Raw genomic sequence first — 15,781 nt, 5'->3', positions numbered from 1 at the left:
TGTGATGAGAGGAAGCACAGGTTTTATTAACAAACAGTATGGCAAACCACAATTTCTTTTAAGATCAGTTCATACCTCCTTAGGAGAACTGTAATTGGGGATGCCTTGATGTTTCACAATGTGACGAGTTAAGAATTATGCCAGAGTCACTGTACCAGCCTTCATTTAAACTGCAATGTGCATTTTGCATTGGGTATACAAACACCATCGCAATTACAACCTATCCAACACACAGTGGATATCTAAGTGCAGAGAACAGAATGCTAACATTTGTTTTTTAAATTATTTCTCTCTCTACCTGTGCAATTTTGATCTAGACAAAATAATAAATCCCTTTATTTAGTACCATTTGCTGCTGCTCTCACAATATGCAAAGAGAGGAAAAAGTAACTTATGAGGCCAGAAGGAAAAGCAAAAAATAAAATTACCAGAAGTAATGTCAAAAATGTTTAGGTGGCTAACAAAGAGGACTTATAAGCTCCAAAAGGTATGACTGAGTTCAGTACAGCTCCCAAGTTGCAGCCCTTTGCAATAACATCCTGAATTTTCTTATTTGCCTTCATAGCTATTTCAAAAAGAAGAGCAGTTAAGTAGCAGCTTTGTTCTTTATATCTGATTCAATTTTCAGAGCAAATTTACAAATTAGGAATTTTTATGATTATAAAACTATAAACTATGTTTGCAAGCAAAAATGATCCTACTACATTCTTTTACAAAAGCACAGGAGCAGACATGCAGGTGTTATTAAAGAGATGAGCAAACGGACCTTGTTCTTCTGACAAATCTGAGAAATCAAGCTACAGAAACTCTTGCAACAATATTGTCATCTGTTTAAAAACTGGAAATGTTGGGGAGGGGAGCTCAGCAGTGGTGGGAGGGCTTTCATGTGGTTACAAGTTTATTTTGTTTATTTTTTTTGTTAACTGTTTTACTCTGTAGCTTTAACATATTAATATCAGCTCCACAAGAGGAGGGAAAAATAAAGCATTCAGGGAACTAGTGAAAGAATCTTTATATCACAAATATCTTACTGTTTTTTTAATAATTCATTGTAATTGTCCTTAATCTGGTTACTTTACAATTCTTTGTCACCACCAACTTACAAATCCTTTCCTTCATAGCTCAGTATTCATTACTGATATGTCTGGGCACATGTTTCAAAAAGAATATACCAGACAAATAAATGATGTTAAAATACCCATGCTTCTAAATATATTTATTCCAATACTTCATTTATTCAAACTCTCCATATGAAACCCTTCAGAAATCCGACCTATAAGTAATCTTGGTTTATAGTGAGATCTTCTTTTTGGCAGCTATTGGGAAATAATAATAATAATAAAAAAAGCAGTTCAGATACCTGCTTTGCTACAGCAGTAAGTAACAGAGGAGATTAATTTCAGAAAATACACTGAAACATTTGAGGAACTGACCATTAAAACATGCTTCTCTCTCTAAATATTTATGAGTCACTTTATAACTGGAAGAAAGGTGTTCTGGAATACTGATCTCTAGTGTTACACCTACAGATCTACAGCACTCACAAATAAATAATAAATATTGATATGTGTGCATACGTCTACCTGTACTGTATTTTCAGTGGGTATACAATCTCCAATATAATACATAAGCTACTTGAATATCTCACACCAAACTCAAAACACTGTGATATACTGAGTAATTTTTACAGTGTTTCAGCACAGGTTTTTACCAAAGCAATCCCTTCACTCTCCGTACCAGTGAATAAATATATTTACCCTATCAAAGATTTTGTGATGCAAACACGATTATTACTGTACCTGATTTGATCATGGTATTCTAGCAGAGATCAAATAATAGGGGTTTTTTCCCCTTCTTTTTCTAGTGCCTTTAAAAAAAATTCCACTATCAAAGAATGTTAATTTCTAAGGTTTGATCTAGAGATTCCTATGTAAGTATACAATTATTAAGGAAAAAGAGGCACAACAGTGAATATTTTAAAGCAATGTAATCAATATTTTTGCTTTGTGTAGATTTCCCTGCAACAATGAACAAAAAGATCTACTTCAGATTTAGAAACTCAGCTTTAAAGGGAAAGCTAGACAACAAAAAGCAAGAAAGTACTCACCTCTTCACGTAATTTTATCAACTGCAACATGAACGCACAAAAAAGATAAAAAGGAAAGAAATGGCAGGAAAGAAAGATCAGTTGTGTGACAGGATACAGAATTAACATTGACAATTTATCTGTTTACATGTTTAGCATTTAAAAATCACAGACAAACACATTAAAAGAACCTAAACATAGACTACATGCAGAGTTTTTTGAACGAATAAAGATCACTTTCTCACACTGTCACATTAAACAAAGAGAATAGTGTGAAATTCTCTTTTAAACCACATCTAAGACACTATCATGAAATAAAGGGGAATGACTTCATAGAAGTCTATATTATAAAGAAAAAAACAAGTTTACTATTCCTCTTGGAAGACTGTACAGCTGAAGCGGTTTTGTATATACAAGTTTTCAGAATGTTTTCTGTATATTTTAGTTGTGACAACTGATTTCTTATTTTACTACCAGATCTAACTTATTAATAGGTGACTGCATCTTTACAGCATGTAACTAGCATTTCAATTTTTATATACCTGAGTCCTAATGTAACTATATTATCCAATTTTATTATTGAACCTCATATGGAAGGTTTTTTTTCAGTTAAAAAAAAATTAAGCAGCTTAGTTAAATGGCTCAGAATTATGATTTATTGCACAGCATATTTAAAACAGACAAAGGAATAGAGAACAACATTAAACATATTTCCCTCAGAAAAGACCCATTCCAGGTTTTAATCCTAGACCACTGCACAGTGCATGTATATATATATATATACACAGTGTGTGTGTGTATACTTATATAGTATATATATTTCTATTTATCAATTTATGCTTGAAAATCAACACAACTGAACACTATTAAGAATATTGCTCTGTCAGGTTTACTATAAAACTAAATAAAACCCCAGCCTGGTTATCCAGCTATGTTGTAATATGCTCTCCCCTTAGAGAGACAGATACATTATTTGTACTGGAACAAAACGTATAATTACTCACAACAAATGTCTGCGTAAGAGTGGCTCTTTATAAAAAAATTACAGTTCTCTCACTGATTCCAGTTGAATTCAAAATTACAACAGCTACACCATTATCTCAGTTTATGCTGATACTTCACCTACAGTTTCATAACACTAATTTTCAACACGTGTGTAAGCTGAGAATGTTTACTACTAATAAAGTCTCGCTAGCACGAAGGAAACAAAAGAACCTTCATTATTCTCTATTGTTCCATAAGGCTCGTCTAAAACTGAACATACACCTCACCCCGTTCCCAAAACGGACAATGAGGCTCTAACTAGATGTAATTAGGAGGGCTACTACCACACTGACTTAAAATGAAATGGCTCTTAGGTGCGCAGCTAAAGGAACTTTGCTAGAATTTGGTACAAAAGAAAACTGCATTGTTTGCCAAACCGCACTTAAATTCAAGTGCTTGGCCTATCGTAAATGGGTCTCTTTCTCCAGATTTCCCCCCCTTTTTTCCCCAAAAAGGCAAACATTAAGGCCCTTTAGAAAGAGAAGATCTGGGAGTTGATCACATAGCTATCTTTTCTTTCTGAGGCCACCATTCTTCAGTTGACTATGATACTTAAAGGGCCAAAGTTTAAAACTACTCTCCCGCAATAGAGCCCGGTTGGGCATGCCACCCTGCTATAATCAATGAGAGTTTTAAAATGCTGCACATTTGTTTTTTCAATAGGTCCCAAACAAAAATGTTCTATCTTGTTTGTGCTGCATGGCTGAATTTAAGCTCTGCATGGGATTTGCAGCTAAGCTAAGTAATGGGAGAGGGTTTTGGTTTTTTTTTTTTTTTTTTTTGACATTGGCTGAAAGATATTCATTCAAATTAACAAAAGATGTATTTCTTCCCCATTTAACAATGCTCTTGATGAAAATGTGCTACTTTTACTTCTTTATTTTGAAACATTATTTTAATGACGCTCACCGCTCAACTGTAAACAGCATTAAGCCATGCGCAGCCACCATTTTAGGTTATGATAATCAGCATATTTTTGAAACAAAGATTTTTTTTTTTTTGCAATACAGGATTTGATACAAGAGGTAATCTGTTCCTTTGTAGGCTAAAAAAAAAAAAAAAAGAAATCTGGTTTACGCTGGTTTGAACCAGTGGAATCTCTTGTGGCTAAGCCTTCTGCTGTGACTAAAATCAAAACTGCACCGCAGAGAGCGAGGGAGCGAGGTGGGGTGTGCGTGTGAGTGTGTGTGTGTGTCTGTGAGGCATGCCACGTGACACAGAAAACTGCCGAATTTTTTTTAAAAAGCTGATAACGCTACCGCCGTCTCTGTCCGCATATAGATAACGAATAAATGCTGAACTCTATTAAACGCCCTTTACACATTATCGTGGGTCGAACACACAATTTTCTGAACTTATGATGACAGTCTATTTATTTTGCTATAAACCCTCGGCATGTAACGAACAGATTTGTGTCTGGTAATGATCTGCTCTGCCAGGGCTATATGAAATGATACCGACCTTCTTTAGATCTTGGGAATTAAATTGACCAACTTCACCCCCTGGTCTGTAGCTGAAGTTTGACACACTTTATGCACAGCAAGCCCAAATCTAATATTATCAGAACTTTGTAGTCAGAAATTAAGTAGCCACAAAATATTTGTTCACCACAAATCACATATACAGTGTATGTATATACGGACATGCAATTTAACCTAATGTAAATTTATTCAAACTTATTAATGAACATAGTTGTGAAAGAGAAAGGAATACTATTATATTTCAAGGAAGTTGGTAATTCCTGACACTATTTTGGTTCACAAGGATTTCTTACTTAACCCAACATATACTTTCTAAAAACACATGAATCGCCACATAAAACAGTTCTATGATTACTAAAGTGAAGCCGCAACTTCAAGCAGTATATCATTGCACTGAAAAGCTCAAAACTTTCAAGGGATTTGATAAATGTTGGTGGCCAGAATGACAAATAAAACTTGAAAGTAACAGAGCCCGTTTAAGACCACTCCTGGAAAATAAATAACAACCCAATGCACACAGTAGGTTTTTGGGTTTTGGGTTGTGAGGTGGGGCTTTTTTTGATGGGAGAAGGGATGTCTCCTGATTCTCAACCTCTTTATGTGCCTCACCTGACTACATTCATCAGATTCAAATTCAGAAAAAATTAATGTATACTAAGCAATGACATTTCTAAATCCTAAAAGCATTAAGAGCATTATGTCACATTCTCATTAAACAAAGATGAAAATTATTTAAAAAAAAAAACTTTGAAGAGCAGTATTGTATGATTCTTATAACTTCTTACAAGAAGTTTCTAGATGCTTTATCTGGCAAAATTAGGTAAATCTTGGTATAATCACTGTAAGGCCATGGTGTTCTAAGTTGTCATCTGCACATGATAGCTACTTACAGGAGACATTTAGGAGAAAAGAAGACAAAAGACCAAACATAGCTTATTAATTCTTCAGTATGTTCTTTGCACTTAAATCTTTCATCTTGGGAGAACAAATGGAAATTCGAACCTATGACCCTATTCATTACAGCTTATAACTTGGCTGTGTCTTGGTGTAACTGTACCTTTGAAACTCAACTCAAAAAACAGAAGTTGAATAAAGAAAGGATCCAAATTGTGCCCCATTTATTTCTAGATACTCGATATGGTCATACTAACCAGTATACATCAAGTTCCTTTTTTCTCTTCTCTCTGCCAAAAACTGTTTGCAAATTTTTGCAAAGAACATACCTAAAACGTACAGCTCATATCTCACTTCTCTTGCATAACACCCCAGTCTAACCATATATTCAGCATTTCTATTGGCAGATTTTACCAATATTTGTGGATTGGTACAGGAGCAATTCTGAGCTGGCAACTTTTTGCAACAGCTCCTTTGTCAGAAGAGGAACCCCTCCTCTCCTCTCCTCTCCCCTTTCAAAGCTGGGTGATTTTTTGAAAGAAAACCACTACCTTTCCGTCTAACTAATTCAATCTAACCCAAACTGATTGATAAGTGAAAGTCCCATTATAGGGTGAGGGTCAGTCCATCTACCTGTATTTATTTCCATCAGACAAAATTAAAGCAAGAATTTGAAACACCTTCAAATATTTTATATGGCTATCAGTTATACCTGAGCATCCTTTTGTCATCTAGTTCAGCTTTCTGATGATATAATAAAGTGTAAGAGTGGAAGTGTATTAGATCTGGGGTTACTGAGTTAAATATCTCGAGGTACAATGTTCACTATAGGGTAAGTACCCAAACTTTACGGTTGATTTGGACAGCTGCACATTCTGATAAGTTCAACATCAGACTGAAGTTCTGGTACTAATTGCTCATACCCATAACATGCATGTAAGACATGTACAAATATAAATTATGATATTTCTTAAGAAAAAGACTGTAATAATGATCATTGGAACAGCACAATAAATAACATTTTTTTAAAATACTGGCATTCACATATTTAAGGGAAGTTAGTTGACTCCTTTATGGTGATATTTTGTAATATTTTTCAAGGAAGAAAAGAAAGAAATTCAGAAATTTCAAAAGCTACAGGGGTAACAATTTCAAGTTGGGTTACTACATAAATTCCTTTTTACCACGCCAAATTTTCTTCCATTTAGGAAATGGTCATTTGGAAGAAAAAAATCATGTTGACAAATAGTTGAAACTATCATCTGGTTCCTTGTGAGGAGACCATCTTTCTTCCATTAAGTTTAGGAAAAAAAAGATCATAACTTGCAAAAAGTTCACGTGAAACAGTTATTTAACCATTCCTTAAAAAGTGAAAATAAAATATTTTATCTCATCCCTACACATAAGATATTCTGTTATAAGTAAAGCTTCTTATCACAATTGCCCTTTTATGTCTGAATTCACACAATTTTTTCTTGAAATGTAAAAATACCAGCACCTTAAAGGAAATAAAATGAGAACCTTAACACTTTCACAGGACTGAGTTTACGATCATGACAGGCAGACTGAAACTCTTTTCCCAAAATCATCCTTTCCATAAACTCACTATTTAGGGATAAAACCTTCTTCCTATTTTACACAAATTTTGGCATCTCCCCTTTCTATGATATATAAATATGAAGATTAATATATATTAAATTTAACCATTCACATAGATATTAGAGGTGCTGTACATTATAGAGTCTACAGATATACAGCTTCCTATGTATAATTTCATTAATGTATGTACTAAAGTTACACTGTATGAAATTAAGGCTTAAGGGGCCTGTATTTTAAAATTCATTGTACTGGGATAAGTCTCCAAGTCCTCCTTTCTTCCAGTCCTGAGTGGAACTGAGCTTATATTGAGGGCAGAAGATACGAAAAATTTCAGAACATGGTTCTGTTCCATTTTCTTATTTAATATTGCACTTATCAAGTAATCATTTAAACAAGCTTCACTTTCACTACCTAAATAATTCTATCTGGTCAAAAGAAAAAAATCTGATATTTAAGAAAACTTTCAACTAACTTCTAGCTCAAAATGCACCACTTTTCTTTGATTACAGCTGACATGATTTTCAAAAAGAAAACATTTTGCTTTCAGACAGAGCTTGTCAAACAAGTTTCAGCACCAAAATAAATATTAACAGGTGGGTCAAGGTCCCCTGAATATAATGTTGCCTTTATAATTTTCAGTAGTCTAGAAGGATTCTTACTGTAGTGTCCAGAACAACAATACGGGTACAAGATTTTAAAAAAGCCTCAGGATTATCAAGCTTTCCTTCATTAAAAGAGATGGACAGCACTCTGCATTCTAGTACAAGATGCATTATGAAAGCATGCTTTTATTAGTACAACTTGTGTTTTTGGTACAAGGAGAGAAAATCTTTTTAGGGAAGGACAAGGAATCTGAGTGGGGTACTGCCTAATTCGGAGGAGGCACTTTCGTTTGTTTTGCCTGTCAGTGTTGATTTAATTATACTGCATTATTATCAAAGCTGCATTATGTACTTTTTTTATTCCTTTTACATGTGTTTGAGGTGAAGACCTTGGCTTTGTCGGCAAACAGCACGTTTCAAACTATTTCTTAAGTATTAAATAATAAAGAAAAGAGAAGAAAAGATTTTTTTTAAGATAGCAGACAGCGATCACAAGTTAAAGGGTTAAATGTAAGATCTCCAAGAAACATTTTGAAGTTGATTAAGACCCCAGCTTTGCATTAAACAGTATCACTTCCACATGAGTTGTTGCTAATGCTGTTAAGGAGCAGCTTGAGAAGCCTAGTGTGCCAGTGACCTCCTTCACCCTCCAGCCACCCACTAGGGCTTCTTGATTAGCATCCTACCTGGTTCTCTGAGGAATTCCCGTCATCCCCTAGGAGCTCATTCCGCACCTCATCACTGTAGGCGATCCGTGACCTTTTCTGTAAAACAAAAAGAAAAAAGGGTTAGGAAGTAAAGCTCCGGAGCCATTGGTATCAAGGCTGATCATCTTAAACCTCGAGAGCCCCCTAATGGATACCTATTTGATAAAAAGAAACAATCTGCAAGTAAAAGTTATTAAAAAGTTCTTGAACTGCTGCATTTTGACAAAACTGCATGGCAAAACCTTACCACTTCTAAGACAGTCACATCCTCAACATTTCAGCAATGAAAGCAGCTGCAGCGAAGCTCAAGATACATAACGTGTGATCCCAGATCTGATAATTAGGTAACAGGCAATATACACTAACATCAGAAGCACTGAAGAAATGCACGTGTAGGAACCAAATACATTTTTCTGAAGAACACTTGCTAGCTGGCCGCTGAACCCAGAGTAACACTGCAGTGATACCATTAAATAGGAAAGGAAGACTGATATTTTCCCATATAAAAAACCCACCAAAATCTGAACAACACACATTTGGCAAAACTGGATGAACTTAAAGACGCAGAAAATTAACAAGTGTTTCCTATGATGCTGAGGCTATGAAGGCCTACAAGAAAACGACAAGAAATCAAAGCACCAAGGGAAGCAGAGAAAACACCAGTATGAAGAGCAGTTTACAGCAGTTCATGGGAACACCACAAAACTGACAGAGTCATTCATTAAATGGTTATGACAGACAGTCATTATTTAGAGCTTATGAGCACCAGATTTGCTCATGAACCAACCATCATATTGATTCTAAAGTAGATCAAGTGCTGAGCAATGGAAAGCAAATGTCTGAAGATTACCAAGGTAGCACAACATTCAATGGAACAACAGGGAAGTCCATAAAGAGAACATTAGCCCAGCTTTCAATTTCTTTGTTGGCCAAATTACAAGCCCATAGTCAGTTAATACTCCTACATTCACCATTAAAAGACAGAAAGGATTTTTAACATATTGTCTAAAACTGTCTTACATTTGAGTGTAGTTATGCAAGTTTTACACTTCATCAGACAAAGAAACCAAAGAGTAGCAAGAACTAAGCTGTAGGGCTTTCCTCTATGGATGGGAGCTTCCCTCACACTCTGCTGTGGCAGTCACTACCAGGAGGAACTTAGCAAAACCAAATCCCTCCCGAAAACTTCTCTAATTGGATAATCATGCCAAAAAATGTGTTGGGACTGGAGCACAGGAAACAACCCACCAGAAATTATAGTGAGCACTGGGAAATTCTTTACCTTTGTGACAAAGATATTTGGAAGTGGGTCACCAACTTACGCTAGGAACCCAATGGTGGAGTAAGCCTTGTTTTGGTCATCTCAGAGCAACAAATTTTATCTTTTTAAACCCACCCTTTTATTACTACCATAATCATTACAATGCTTGCCAATTTGTGATTCAGTTGCTCATGTTCAGATCTAGGTTATATACTAAAGCTACACATGTACGTAGCAAGGACAAAGCATACCATGGACCTACTACAAGAGCTGAATTGTGACAAATCTTTTGGAGATCTCAGCTGTCACAGTTTCATACTAACCAAGCTAAAGTAGTTTACAGCATTAAAGGAAATGAGAACCTTTAAACAGGCTGTGGTATCAGAGCTGCCTGTTTAAATTATTCATTTCATCACTATGGGGGACTAAAACACTCCACAGTATGCAAGAATATCATATGGAGATAGGTTTTGTTTTTCTCTTTTTTCACCAAAAAGCCAACAAATTGGCATAGATTGCTCAATTATATTATTTTCCTATTTTTACTTGATACACATCAAACAAGGAAGGAAATTACACATATATACCAATAAATATCTAATATTTTCTGATTAAGATTCAGTCTTTCCATTTGAGGTCTAGTAGTTCAACTGTACAGCCTCTCCCAATTTCACAAAATGACTCAGCCCCATTGATTCTGTTAGTGTTGAAGGTATTTATCATTATTAGACACAGATGAGGAGCATGATGCTTCATGAGCTTGTTCTCCAGTGAACAAGTTGCCTAATTATATGTAGAGACTGAGATGGTCTTTGGTTACACATCATTTATTTGAAAGATTTAACTGGCTGATATTCTCATTCACAAGAGACTGCATAACAGAAAGGAAAAGCATATTCTTCACAAGAAAGAAATAAATGTTAATAGCAATACAATTTTTAGGTGCCCTTTATAATCCTTTATATCATCAGCATTGAACTTAATAAATATATTTGTATCATTGTTCTTTTATTGCAATAAACTGTCATGATCTGAAAATCAGCAATTATCTTAAAAGAAATAACCCTTTGACTACAATTAGGTGTAACTCTTTGCCATAATCAATAAATAATTTGATACTACTTTTGATCACAGTTTCACTACCAAATGAATCAATAATATAAAAGGAAAGGCCTTTGAACTAAAGTGTTCGTTTGTTCTTTCAGGATTTGTCCAAAATATCAATATCTTGAATTAGTATTCTTATTTTTATTAAAGTAATATTGGCTAACAAATTTAAATGTGGCAATCAAAATGAGTTCAGTTCATCTGAACTCAACAATTAAATAATGTTTCAATTTTTTTTTTAGTTCATAACTATCAGCTGTTTATAAATATGTACTTTAGCCAAATGCAAGAATGATAGTTTGAGCTGGAAATGTCACACACTCTGCTACAGTTTGAAGGAACCCAATTCATAATGCATTTTATAAATAGTTAATGACTTCTATACATAAGCTAACCAGGCAAATCAAGAAATTGTCAACATTTTTAGTCTTAGTTGTCAGTTACAACTGTCTACTGGTACTTTATATGTATGTTTCTAGAAAAGACAGAACCTTTACAGAGTTTGTAATCCAAGGCATTTCTGGGCAGCTCAGTATAGGTTTAAGAGCTTCTCTGTGCAGGTTTTTTTGTCTGTAAAGGACTGCCATATGTAGAAGCTTTCCTTGTATTTTGTATTTTCTTGTATATACATACACAAAAAGTCTAAGCACACAAGTGTTTTTAACTCAGCAAACATGTTTGCATTCCAATGTAGCATGTACACGAACACACAACGATGCAAAAGGGCTAAGCTACTTCCTACAAGAACTTCCAAAACAGATGAAGTTTCAGGGGCTGTTTTAAATGTACTACAGTACCCAGACCTTCTGTCAAGGGAGAATTTCCGATTCCAGGCAGATCTCTCTTGGTTTACGAACAGGATTTTTGCATACTGATTGGGTGTTTTTCTTAAAGCCCTGTTCAAACAGATACACTTGCTCAGTTCTGTCTGGCAATTTGGCTTTAAACAATCTGTCTACTTGACCCAAGCCTTAACATTTCCCAATAGAACTAAATGTGTTCATGGGCAAGCACAGCTAAATTAGAATTGAAATGAATTAACTCAGCTTAAACTAATTAAGATCTGTGATGTGCAGTACCACTCCCCTGTATGATTCTACATGTGAAGTAGGGTACATGTAACCAGACTGTAAGAATTCTGCTATACTACTAATCTGAGCATAACAATGAAGTTCGTCTATTACTAAAGCATATGAGAAGTTAATTTCCATGGCCTACACATGGCAAAGCAATTGCTTAAATTGCCTCACCTGGGAATTTAATACAATGTTATCATCAGACCAGCCACACTGTAAATAGATTTATAATGCTTTCCATGTGCTAGGCTTGGTTGCATATGAATTAAGTAATGATCTGGTATTACAATACAATCGGCTAGTTCCCACACCTGGCAGACAGGATATTTTGCTAAATTACTACCTATACAGACACATCACAACAAAAACCAGAAAAGGCAGAGGGAAGAGAAACAATCTACATCGTGTATGACTGATTTTTACACGGTAACCAAATAAGATGTAGACAGAAAGAGGTATCCAAAATAATCTGTTTCCAACATCTGCACAACAGAACGCATACTTATTCATTTCTATTCAATTTTGGCCTAATTTTCTGCATTCTAAACTTTAATTACTCATCCACATTCTGAAATGTTCCTATTAGTGAAGGCCAGAACTAGCCAATGCCCCCTCACTCCAACGCACTTTCAGCAATCAGCAAAATAATTGATATAAAGTATTGCTCATTTTCATACCTGAACTAAAGAATAGCTTTCCTCCTCCCAAATGCTAAGCAGCCCCCTGAACAGACAAGCAAACCTAGGTGCTTTTCAGACAAAAGGCCCAGCAAATCTGTTCATCCTGACCTTAAGAACAGATTAAACAGATTTTTTTGGTGAAAGATGCGTAAACAAACAACAAGGTTTATTTATCCACAAACATCTGTTTTCATACAAAAAATCCACTAGAATTTCCTAGTATAGGAAATAATATATATATATATAAATGGCTTATATATGTATAAATGGTTTAAAAAAGTCTTCAGGCATCTGTTTCAGAGTTTGGCCCTGCTCTAGATGGAAATAAATACTTGAGATTAGCATAACCAGAAATAATTTGTAGGAATAAATTAGAGTTTATTTTATGTTCTTTGAGAGTAGTCAGTTTTGCCATGGCTCTTGCTAAAAAACAAGGTGAAAAAAGTGACCTGATCCTCAACTGGACTTCTAAATACTGCAGAAAGTACACTTTCATCTCTGCCTTTAGGAATAGTTACTCAAGTATTTTTTCTGAGCAGAAATGGAAAAAGGTACAGTTTAACAAATTGAGAAGAAAAACAAGTGAACCTACTTAACAATTTTAAAGCTTGTATTCAAACATAAACACAAAAACACTTCTTCATGAAATAAAACAATTGAAATTGCTTAAGAAATTGTGCTTAAACTTTAGTGTTCAAAACTTTTACGTTTCTCTGTAAAGGTGATCCAGGAACAATAGACTAGACACTTCAGACTGCAATTCAAAAGGGGTTTTCCTGTTCCTAAGCAGCTCTAGTTTTTATTGATTGTGTGTAAGAAGCAGGTAAACGATTACATAGTGGTAATATACAACCTGATGCAATGTTGGACTTTCAAGCATTTTCTTATGAAAATATGAAAACAAAGCTGATACATTTTGGTCCAAAAGGAAATAAAAACTATTCTGCAAATCCTACAATAGTTCTGATTAAAAGAATCAATTCAACAGGACACGTCGGCTGGCAAAAGTCAATGTCTAAGCCACTCCTGTTCTTGCCTGCCCTCCCTGCACACACACAAAAAAGATTGCAGGCAAAACGAGAAATGCACTTCAAGTGCTAATGTGAAATTAATGCAGAGACACCATCACCCATTTTAAGTAGAAGTCACAGGTCTATAAATCTTCTTTTCAATAATCATCATCAAACACACGTTTAGTTTCATTATGGGGTGAGGGCAGGGAGGGAGGTCAAGCAAACCCCCATGAGGATACAACACATTGTATTACACTGGTCGTGAAAAATGCAGCTTCTGTCCACAAAACTACTTCCACCTCAAGCTCATGACCAGCGGACCATGTATGTCACCAACCTAGCTGATGCTCAAACAACCTGCTAGATTGCACATGCTGTAGGTAGGGAAGAAAACAGGTGACCTGTGAGAAAATTGTAACTCATTGTTTCTGTGAATTTAAGGAGTAACAGAGGATGATTTCTATTTGTATTTATGAAAAAAAAGTTTATATTTACCTGTGCTCTGCCTTTTAAACTTAATAACCTACAAAAGGAAGGATTTTTCAAAATTCAAAGATCTTGAACTAACTGACCCCTCTCCCCTTCTATTTTTTAGAAAATTCACTACCATCACTTCCAATTTAACAAGACCACATTCATGGAAGACTGATATAATAAAATATAAGAACTATAAATCCAAGCACAGAAAACTTCAGATAAGCATTTCTTGGGCTTTGATAGCACTCTCAAACATAACAATTAACAACTCCCCTTAGCATGGTGTTTATATATTTTTTTTTTATTGTAACTACTCATCTTTTAGCTTGTTTGAATTACCATGCCCTATTACCAAATCTTGGTCCCTGTGTGCACACTGCTTTATTCTTTCATCAGAATTCAGTTTCTCCAAGGCACTTTCAGCATTGGGCTGTTCTGCACAACCATTTGCCTGCCTTTTTACTTTTGTGTCATAATCTCAAAAAAAATGCCAGGCATCTGCTGACAGATGAAGGGTGGCTGAGTATTCCTGGAAATTTAACTGTAACCTCTCTGTAGGCCAACGTAGTGACATCTGCCTTTTGTACTGCTGACTTGCACCTAATCTGCTATCTACTGTTACCTACACCTGCTAGGCTGTTTTGTAATATGCTTTTCAGGACTCTAATTTCAGTATTTCATAGCTTTCTATTGATTCCTTCAAATGACTGTTGTTAAACTATCCTATTTCATTCCAAAACCTACATTTGCACATCTACTTAGCTGGCTAAATTAACCGACTTGCCTATTCAGTCAATGGAAATTCCTCTAAATCGTGCATGAGATTAATCAAGTTCATTCCTTCTCAGATTCACCTTCCAGAAAAGCCTAGTGCTTCCTTGTAACTACCCTGCGCGTGTTCAAAGACTGGCCTGATAATCTGTCTTGCTAAATTGAAGGTTGGCTGGTATTAGCGCCCTTTGCCTTGATATGTATAGCAAATATTGGCATATCTTTGCCTAATTTGTTGAGAAAGGTTTTGCAACTTGCAGATCCTTATTTACCACAGTCATTTCAACCAGCAACACTGAAAGAAAAGGCAAGACCAAGGCTGGAGAGGGGGGAACACCCTCTCTCCCCAACTCAGACGACAGTTTGAAAATAGAGATATCTCAGCTGTAAGACCACACCTGACACATGTTCAAGGTAATCCACAACTTGACTATTTATTTCGGTGTAGGGGGCCTAAGTGGGATAAATTCTGTTGTTTATAGCATAGGTCCACACTTGGAGGCAAAAGGGACATGTCTAGACTGTGGCATCTGAAAGAAATCTGGATGCAAAGAATAGGAACAGCCAAAATTAAGCAAGTTTTGTCAACAGAGAAATTGATCCTTAGCTCACGTTCAGGTTAATCTGCACAAATGTTTAAGGATGTCAGTATGATCACTTAAGACATTTCCGTCTCTATACCAAATCCCAGAAGATTATATAGCATTGGAAGTCAGTCACTAATGTCACATAGGTTGCTATTCTTCTCCAGAAGTCTCTCCTAGATACGAATAACTTCAATTTAAAGATCAGCAAAACTAGGCTACAAAACTAAGCCTGTTTTGAGTATGGTTTAACTACAGCAGAACTTCGCATGTAGAGCTGGCATATGCACGTAATAAGCGTACATGAAAGAGCTACAAGTTTCTCTGCAAAATTACCTTTTAGGGAAAGTTCTTAAGGACAACGGAGGAATAGAGAACTTCTAGTGCCTTTTCATTGGG

General features: G+C 35.4%; 1 protein-coding gene across 1 annotated transcript in view; it reads right to left on the bottom strand.

Annotated features, from left to right (window-relative positions):
- The window catches only part of VTI1A (vesicle transport through interaction with t-SNAREs 1A), a gene marked incomplete at both ends in the record, with an annotated part of 11,300 nt that extends 2,830 nt beyond the window's left edge, over nucleotides 1-8,470 (bottom strand). The window contains 2 exons of the mRNA XM_010074600.1: nucleotides 2,108-2,128; nucleotides 8,393-8,470. Coding sequence (XP_010072902.1) covers nucleotides 2,108-2,128; nucleotides 8,393-8,470 — 99 coding nt within the window. The remainder of the gene's footprint in view (nucleotides 1-2,107; nucleotides 2,129-8,392) is intronic.
- Between the last annotated feature and the right edge of the window lie 7,311 nt (nucleotides 8,471-15,781).

Source organism: Pterocles gutturalis, unplaced genomic scaffold (assembly GCF_000699245.1).
Source record: "Pterocles gutturalis isolate BGI_N339 unplaced genomic scaffold, ASM69924v1 scaffold32181, whole genome shotgun sequence".
NCBI lineage: Eukaryota > Metazoa > Chordata > Aves > Pterocliformes > Pteroclidae > Pterocles > Pterocles gutturalis.
The sequence above is the reverse complement of the archived record's forward strand: the minus strand, read 5'-3'. Positions and strand labels throughout refer to the sequence as shown.